This window comes from Marmota marmota, unplaced genomic scaffold (assembly GCF_001458135.2).
Source record: "Marmota marmota marmota unplaced genomic scaffold, marMar, whole genome shotgun sequence".
Lineage (NCBI taxonomy): Eukaryota > Metazoa > Chordata > Mammalia > Rodentia > Sciuridae > Marmota > Marmota marmota.
Window position 1 is genome coordinate 2,586,353 of NW_025999897.1, and position 9,864 is coordinate 2,596,216.

Here is a 9,864-nt window from a genome sequence, read left to right on the forward strand (position 1 = left end):
TTTTTTTTTTTTTTTTTTTTTTTTTTTTTTTTTTTGCTTTTGGTACTAGGGATTGAACCTGCGGCACATTATCACTGAGCTACATGCCCAGGCCTTTTTTAATTTTTTTTTTTTTTGGTGGACACAACATCTTTATTTTATTTTATGTGGTGCTGAGGATTGAACCCAGCGCCCCGCGCATACCAGGTGAGCACATTACCCCTTGAGCCACATCCCCAGCCCCCTTTTTTAATTTTTAAGGCAAGATCTCACTAAGTTGCAAGACTGCCCTTGAGCTTGTGATCCTCCTGCACAACCTCCTAAGTGACTGGGATTTACAGGTGTGCACCACCACACTGAGTTTATTGTTTGTGTGCTTGATGGTGCCTTTGTAACTGGAGTGAGATGGAATCTCAGTGCAGTTTTGATTTACATTTCCCTGATTGATAAAGATGTTTAGGATATTTTTATGTGTTTTTTATCCATTTGTATATCTTCCTTAGAGAAGTGTCTTCAATTCATTTGCCCATTTACTGATTAGGTTATTTGGGTTTTTTGTTGGAAGTTTGAGTTCTTTATACGTTCTGGTTATTAATCCTCTTTTGGAAGAGTAGTTAGCAAAGATTTTCTCCCATTCTGTAGGTTCTGTTTTTATATTCTTGTTTCCTTTGCTGTGCAGCTTTTTAATTTGATGCTGTACCATTTATTAATTGTTGGTATTATTTTTTGAACTTTAGGAGTTCCATTAAAGAACCTTGTCTCCACCTGTGTGTTGGAATATTGACCTTCCATTTTCTTGTAGGAGCTGGAAAGTTCCTGGATTAATTCCTAGGTCTTTGAGTTAATTCTTTGCTCAGGATGAGAGAGAAGGATATAGTCTCATCCTTTTCCATATGGATAGCCTGTTTTCCTAGCACCATTTGTTAAACGGGCTATCTTTTTTGCCAACATATTTTTGGCACCTTTGTCAAGGATTACTGTATCTGTGTGGGTTTGTCTCTGTGTCGTCATCTTTTCTGTTTCACACTCTGTGCTATTTTTATGCCAGTAGTTTTTATTACTATAGCTCTGTAGTATAATTTGAAGTCAGGTAATATGATGCCTCCAATATCATTTTTGTTTTGTTTTCTTTTGCTTAGAATTGCTTTGGCTATTCTGGGTCTTTTATTCTTCCATGAATATTAGGACTGTTTTTTTCCCCAAACTCTGTTAAAAATGTCATTGGGGATTGCATTGAATCTGTATTTTGGTAATATGGCCATTTTAATAATCTTAATACTGCCTATCCATAAACATGGGAGTTCTTTCCATCTTCTATTGTGTTCTTTAATTTCTTCAGTGTTCTATAGTTTTTATTGTACATGTCTTTCACCTCCTTGATTAAATTTATTCCTAGGTTGTCTCAACAGCTTCATTTCTGGTATATAGGAAAGCTATTGATTTTTGTATGTTGATTTTGTATCTGCTATTTTGTTAAATTTGTTATTTAGCTCTAATAGCCTTCTGGTGGAGGTTTTTAGATCTTCTGAGTGTAGGATCATATATATCATCTACAAGCAGTGATAATTTGACTTCTTCCTTTCCTGTTTTTATTCTTTTTATTTTCTTCTCTTGCCTAATTGCTCTGGCTAGAATTTCTTTTTTCTTTTCTTTTTTTTTGAGACTGGGTCTCAGTACGTTGCTGAGGGCAGGTCTTAAACTTACGATCCTCCTGCTTCAACTTCCTGAGTCACTGAGATTACAGGTGTGCACTTCTGTGCTGGCTCTGGCTAGAATTTTTAGTGTTATATTGAATGGGAGTGGTAAGAGTGAACGTCCTGTCTTATTCTGATTTTAGAGGAAGTGCTTTTGGCTTTTCCCCATTCATTGTGATGTGGCTTTCAATTAATTACATTTATTGATTTGAGTACGTTAAACTCATACTTTTAAAATATTTTTTTAGTTGTAGATGAACACAATATTTTTACTTATTTATTTTTATGTAGTGCTGAGGATCGAACCCAGTGCCTCACACCCACAAGGCAAGTGCTCTGCCACCAAGCCAAAATCCCAGCCCCTAAACTCAACTTTTTGGTGGGATACTAGAGATTGAAATCAGGGGCACTTTATCACTGAACTAAATCCCTAGCTCTTTTTATTTTTTCTTTTGGGACTGGGTCTAGCTAAGTTGCTAAGGCTGGCCTTGAACTTGTGACTTTCCTGACCTAGCCTCCTGAGTCATTGGCATTACAGGTATATGCCACCATGCCTGGCTCATAACAATATTTTTAATAGTTTTGTACACGAAACAAAGTTTATGTATATTGAACCATCAGAAAGCAAAAGTGACACTGTCACACCATTATTCCTGTGACTTTTTGTACTACCAAAAATCAGTTGTTTTCTTACACTTATTCACACATAAGTTCGGCATTTTAAAATTATCACAACCTGCCTTCAAATGTATGAAATCAAGTTTAGAATTTCTAATTGTGGCATCATGTCAGGTCTCAGAAGATCTCAGACTTTGGAGCATTTTGGATTCTGGATTTTTGGATTGGGGATGGTAAACCTTCATTTTGATGGATTTAGAATATTAAATTTTCTATAATTCACAGGGATCTTTTAAAGCTTTTTACTACAATGGAGTTGATGCGTTGGTCCACACTTGTTGAAGACTATGGGATGGAATTAAGGAAAGGTTCCCTTGAGAGTCCTGCAACTGATGTTTTTGCTTCTACAGAAGAAGGTGAAAAAAGGTGGAAAGACTTGAAGAACAGAGTTGTTGAACATGTAAGAATCTGCATGATAGAGATGCCAGTTTTTATTTTAACCTTCAACTAGTGAATTTACTTTTCTGCATCGTCTTGGGATTGAACCCAGAGGTGTTTTATCACTGAGCCATGTCCTACCCTTTTTATTTTTGATTGGTTAGCATTGAATTTGTGATCCTTCTGCCTTGGCCTCCAAGCCACGTGGCGAACACCGTACCACTTAAAATTTTTTCTTTTTTTCTTCCTTCTTTTTTGGTGACAGTCTTGCTGTGTTGTCAAGACTGGCCTCACAAACACTCAATCCTCCTGCTTTGTCTTCTCAAGTAGCTGGGATTTCAGGTACATGCCACCATGGGTTTTTTTTTTCCTTCAAAGTACTGGGGATTGAACTCAGGAGCACTTTACCACTGAGCTACATCCTCTACCCCTGCACTTTTTTAAGAAAATCATTTTTAAAAATTTTGAGACAGGGTCTTGTTAAGTTATTTGGGGCCTCACTAAATTGCTAAGGAAGGCCTTGAACTTGTGATCCTCCTGCCTCCTCCTCCCTAAGCCTCCTGGGATTATAGGCATGTGCGATTGCACCTGGCTAAACTTTTTTTTTCTTTTGAACTCAGGGGCGTTCAACCACCGGGTCACATCTCTAGCCCTGTTTTGTATTTAATTTAGAGACAGGGTCTCACTGACTTGCTTAGCACCTCGCTTTTGCTGAAGCTGGCTTTGAACTTGTGATCTTCTTGCCTCAGCCTCCCGAGCCTTTGGGATTATAGGCATGCGCCACCACACTCAGCTAAAATATTAGTTTTTAAATTTGGTAATCAAATGATTCTTCAGGATTTTTTAAAATTCTAATTAGTAGGATGTTATGTTTTTAATTCTTCACCTTAGGATTTGTTTCCCCTTTATGCCCTAGGTAGTAGTAATGTATAAAGTTTATTGTTTAGATGTGTGCTCTTTATTTCCCATAGTGTGTCCTCTATCTTATCTTTTTTTTTCCTCTTATTTTTGGCTTTTCAGAAAAGGTAATTGTATTTTAGAATGTTTTATTTGAGGAAGACAAAATTTTATAGTGTATAAACCAGAAAGAGTTGAGTATGGTAGAACACACCTATAATCCCAGTTATTCAGGATACTGGAGCAGGAGGATCACAGGTTCGAGCCCAGCCTGGGCAGCATAGCAAGACCCTGTTTCAAAAAAACAAACACCAGAAGGCATTTCCTAAGAATGGGGGAAAGAGATGTTTTTACTCTAATACTTACTTGCTTATCTTGAAAATGGGTAATATGTCTTAAAATTGAACTTTGATCTTCACAGAATTGTGTCAATATTGATTCATTCACATAAGAAATATTCTTTTGAGCCGTCTATGTGCCAGATACAATACAAAGTGTTGGGGCACATAGGAGAATAGGATACCATCCCCAGCCAGGTGTCGTGGCGCATGCCTGTAATCCCAGCGACTCAGGAGGCTAAGGCAGGAGGATCACAAGTTCAAAGCCAGCCTCAGCTCTGAGCAACTCAGTGCAACTTTGTCTCTAAATAAAATACAAAATAGGGCAGAGGATGTGGCTCAGTGGTTGAGTACCCCTGATTTCAATCCATGATACCACCATCTCCCGCATATCACCCGCCCCCCCGCAACTAAATAAAAGAATACCATCCCCTACATCAGGAAGCTTAAAAGTCAGTTGGGCACGGTAGTTCATCCTCGTAACCCCAGCATCTCAGGAGGCTGGGGCAGGAGGATCACAAGTTTGAGGCCAGCCTCTGCAACTTAGCAAGTTTCTCTCACAAAATAAAATTTTAAAAGGCTTAGGTATGAGGCTCAGTGGTAGAGATACCCAGTACCAGTGGGTGGGATGGGAAGAAGCTTCTTAAAAGTTTAAATAAAGAAGTATTTATAAGTAAAAATATTAAGATATTATAGTGAAAGTATGTAGCAAGTCAATTGGGGCATAAGGAGAAAATTGACTGGTTCTACCTTGAGGAAGGGTCACACTAGATAACGTACAAATTGATGAGTGTGGTAAGATTTACAAAAGGAAGAGGTGATTATGAAACAAGAGAAAGTTGCTATTTTATTTTATTTTTTTTTTTAAGAGAGAGTGAGAGAAGAGAGGGAGAGAGAGAATTTTAATATTTATTTATTTTTTTAGTTTTCGGCGGACACAACATCTTTGTTTGTATGTGGTGCTGAGGATCGCACCCGGGCCGCACACATGCCAGGCAAGCGCGCTACCGCTTGAGCCACATCCCCAGCCCGAAAGTTGCTATTTTAGCAGATGAGGTGGTCTGAGCAAAAGTACAGGGGCATCAGGGCTTTTGGAAGGAAGGAGGCGTGGGAAGGGTCATGCACATTTTATACACTCAGGTAGTGAAAACTTTTAAGTAAGAATATAATGTCCAGGGGGCTGGGGTACAGTTCAGTTGGTAGAGTGCTTGCCTTGCATGCAAAAGGCCCTGGCTTCAATCCCCAGCACCACACACACACAAAAAGTATCCAGGCTTATATTTTCAGAGTCCCTCTGTGCATATGGAGATTGGGCTTAAAGATAACAAGAAGTTGGGCACCATGACACAAATCTGTAACCCCAGCTACTCAGGAAGCTAAGTCAGGAAGATCAAAAAGTTTGAGGCCAGTGTGGATAGCCTAGTGAGACATTATCTCAAAGTAAAAAATAAAAAAAGGTTGGGGATGTGGCTCAGTGGTAGGGCACCCCCAGTAAGATCCTACAATCCCCACTTCCACACACAAAAAAAATACTGAAGATGAGAAGGTTAGTTAAATCAAGGGCTATATGGATGTGAATGAAGATGGTATGGAGTTTTTTAAGGAAGAGAAGATAGAGAATGTGGCCACTGGTGCAATTAAAGGGTGATGGGAAAGATGGGGCCTAAAGTGCAGCTTGGCTTCCAGGGAGGTCGGTGTCACTGTCAGCCCTGGTACAGGCGCAGGTTCGCCTGCTTTGAGATGAGTCCATTCTGCTCTCCACTCTGCCTAATTTTTCCTTGCAAGTGTTGGTGTTTTATTAAGAACACTGATATAAATAACTGGGAGTCTCTATGTCTTAACTCCAGTGTCATTTCCACAGAAATTAGAAAACTTGAAAGTTACCTTTAAGTAGGTAAAGTATTCTAAGATGTTCTCTGATCATTTTTTAATCATTAATTTAGTTAAAAACAAGCATAGATTTTAACTGTATTTAAAGAGTTGTGTAAAGTACTCAATAGTTCTCAGATAACTACAGAAATCAAAGTATGTCCACATTTATTTTTGTTTTTGAAGTTTAGAACCAGCCTCCTTCTGGTGGCAGGTTATATAAAAATAAAAGCTTTGAGTCTGAAATTTTAAGTAAACTTATTTGGATGTGAAAATGAATGGACTTTCAGTCTTACTAACAGCTGTTATGTGTTCCCTGCCCTCTGTCCTGTACCAGAATATTAGAATAATGGCCAAATATTATACTCGGATAACAATGAAAAGGATGGCACAACTTCTCGATCTGTCTGTTGATGTAAGTAGTAAACATCATTGTCTGGGTTATCCATCATTGTCTGGTTAATTTATCAGTCAACTTGTAAACATTAAATGAGAAAAAAAGAATTTTGGTTTTTTATTAATTGTAAGTTTTAGTGATAGAAAGTTTCTCAAGCTTGAGTACCAAAAAATAGCCTAAGTCATAATTTTTTACTGATATTATTTATGCTAATTAAAATATCATCAAAAGTAAAAAATAAAAAAGGTTGGGGATGTGGCTCACAACATTTAATAGACGGGGGTTATAGTTCAGTGGTCTGGGCTCAATCCCCAAAATACTCCTTATCACTTCCCTCCCCCCAAAAAAATCTTTCACTTAAATATTAATTTTACATTGACTAATTTGAAGTCTGACATGTATATATAATAAATATGCTTAGGTTTCCACAAAAATGAACTGCATCAATAGAATATGTGAGGAGGGGCTGTGGCTGCAGCTCAGTGGTAGAGCACTCTCCTAGTATGCACACGTCCCTGGGTTCGATCCTAAGCACCTAAAAAAAAAAAACTGAGGAAGACTTGACTACAGTTCACCTGAAAAGGGCTTTTAGAGGAGCAGGTTTGCGTTTCACGTTGACAGAATGAACACTAGCACACAAATATCCGGCAGTGCGTGATGCTCTGGAAAGCCCATTCTGTAGGAAAATCTGGGAACAGTTCTCACAGATGAGGATACTAGAGTCTTAGAAGCAAAATGTCTTACCCATGGCTATGTGCCAGATGGTAGAGCATGAATTCTACACTGGCAACAAGCTATACCAGAGTGCCTTTCAAGGGGAAACATAGAGAAGGAAATTAACTGACATGCGTTTTGCCAAGGCTCTGGTCTCCTGCACCAGTGGTGTTGAGTCTGGAGAAATGCACATGCGACTCAGCCCTGACCCCCTAGAGACTGAGGTTCCCTTCATACCTTTGACTGTCATACAATAAGTACATTAGTTAGGATAAGTACATTATCATTTTATAGTCAATGGATTTTAGCCTTGTATGTTCTTGGATGAAGAATTTTTAAAATGCTTTCCTTAAGTTTTCTTTATCATGTGTAATTATTCTGTCTTAATTCAATTTGTCTTTTTCTTGCAGGAGTCAGAGGCTTTTCTCTCAAATCTAGTAGTTAACAAGACCATCTTTGCTAAAGTAGATAGGTTGGCAGGAATCATCAACTTCCAGAGACCCAAGGATCCCAATAATTTATTAAATGACTGGTCTCAGAAACTGAACTCATTGATGTCTCTGGTTAACAAAACTACACACCTTATAGCCAAAGAGGAGATGATACATAATCTACAGTAAGGGTCCCAATGCTTTTAGAAAAGAGATGAAATAGGAAGTCATTAAAAAAAAAAAAAAAGACTGTTATCATGGTGTATATGTTGGTTTCTTTCTTTTTTATTTTTTTTTTCTATTCTCTGCTTCTTTATCTAAAATCTTAAAATAGTGGATGTGTTTGAGGCTCCTTTTGACCTTTCATTTCCCTAGTTTCATTAATTCTGCATTTGCAGTTGGTGCACAAATACACATTTCTGTTGTCTGAATACACAAAAAAATTGTGCCATAACTTACCCAAGTATGTTTTTCTATCACTGGAAAACTTTTTAGCTATTTGTTTTCATTCAACTAACAACTATATAATAATAAAAGCAGTATATGTGTGTTTACTTTCTATGGTTACCTCTGCTTCTAAATGATTTGTGGGTAGTGATTTGATAAGTGTTTTTTTGTGTTGTTGTTGTTTTGGTGCTGGGAACTGAACCCAGGGCCTTGGGCATGCTAGCCAAGTGCTCTGCCACTGAGCTACATCCTCAGCCCATTGACAAGCAGTTTTTGTTTTGGGTCCTTTATTTTTTTTATTTTTTGCACTACAGAAAATTGAACTCAGGACCTTGCACATGCTAGGCAAGTGTTCTGCCACTAAGCTATAAGCTATGTCCCCAGCCACTTTTTTTAAATTTCTTTGAGATAGGGTCTTGTCATGTTGCCCATGCTGGCCTCAAACTTGCCTTCCTCCTACCTCAGCCTCCCAAGTAGCTAGAATTACAGGTGTGTGTATTCATACCCAGATGTTAAATTATTGTGAAGCTGTCAGTGACTTATATTGAGAACGTTGCATAGGGCCCACAAAAACATTTGGGATAGAGTTTTGATTTGTATTGGCATTGATTTGGTATCATGGCAGGAAATCCCTAGATGGATGGAGTGATATGGTGGGCATTTTTTTTCTTTAATCAGACTGTTTTCAATCACAGTAATTTGCTTATTTTTATCTCTCTTCCCTTGACCACTTATTTAACAAAACCAAGTGACCTCTTGGTAACACAGGCTGCTGGGTTTATCCTATGTAAGGGTGGTGACTTTTTTTTCTTTTTTTTTTTTTTTTTTTTGTCTAGTCCTCTGCCACCACCCCACCTTCTTTGTATGGACTTAAAAGTAGCAGTCATTTTTATAAGGCTTCCTTATGGCTTTTATTTATAGGTCTAATTATGTCATTAATATTACAAATTCACTATCTCTTTAGGAGCTTCAGTTCCATTATATGATTCAGAATAATCTAATTTTTTTTTTTTTTTCATGCTTAGAAAATGACAAATACTTTCAGGCCACCCTCATAGAAAATGGTATTGTCAATTTTTTTTTTCCCCACGGAATTAAAAACTCTACTGTCAAAAGAAACATTTGAAATCAATTACTGTGAGCAAAATTTGGACATTTTTTAAAAACTTGATTTATTTCAAAGAAAATGTGAAAATGAACACCATCAGAAAGTTACTGAAAATGAGGTTTAAATGAAGAAAGTGTGAGGTCTACTTATTTTTAAAAACCCAAATGAAAGAAAAACTACATTCTAGAAATGACATTTTTCATAATTTCCCACTTAATGGTCACTAAATTATCCTATTTCATGATCCCAGGGCTTGGGACAGTTGTGGGACCTCTGTAATATTTGTGTCCTGAGTCATTGTGAATAATGACTTATAGAATAATTTTTATTGTGAAATTTAATGCACTGGTCACATTAATAGCATCAACATCTGCTCTCACTTATCTTTAAAAAGCTAACCAAAATGATGGCAAGTTTAGAAACAGAAGCTCACACCAGCAATAAGAATATGGTTCTAATTTTCTTTTGAATGAAAAGGATAGAAAAAGTCATTTTGCATTGTTGATTTGTGAGTGAAGTTGGAGCTAATGTGAATCTAGCATCTTGTTAACTTCAGCTTTCTCAGGACTCATCACCTCTGGGCCTGCCAAACCTAGATTGGCTAAATGATACTATAAAGATCCCGAATATTCTTCTTTGGTCTTCATTAAACATACTCTCAAACTAGGCTCTTCATGGACTATGATTTGGTGCCATTTGTAACTGTCCTGGTGACCAAATCTCAATCTCATTCATTTATTGCCCTTTTCAAAAATTAATCAAGAGGACTTATTATTTACCAGTTTCTTAGTCTTAAATAAATAATTATTATAAGGTATTCAAAATTTGAGATGTTCAAAACCTACATGAATCCTGTTTATACTTCAGACCTAAAAGTTTATGAGAGGACAGAACTACTTTCTTTTAGATACAAGGAAGATTGTTCTTGATTCAT

The 9,864-nt window shown here is 37.3% G+C and overlaps 1 protein-coding gene across 1 annotated transcript in view; it reads left to right on the forward strand.

Annotated features, from left to right (window-relative positions):
- Psmd12 (proteasome 26S subunit, non-ATPase 12) overlaps positions 1-7,934 on the forward strand; it is a 28,834-nt gene extending 20,900 nt beyond the window's left edge. The window contains exons 9-11 of the mRNA XM_015504837.2: positions 2,577-2,751; positions 6,171-6,248; positions 7,355-7,934. Of these exons, the coding sequence (XP_015360323.1) occupies positions 2,577-2,751; positions 6,171-6,248; positions 7,355-7,564 (463 nt within the window). The 3' untranslated portion in view covers positions 7,565-7,934. The remainder of the gene's footprint in view (positions 1-2,576; positions 2,752-6,170; positions 6,249-7,354) is intronic.
- The last annotated feature ends 1,930 nt before the right edge of the window (positions 7,935-9,864 follow it).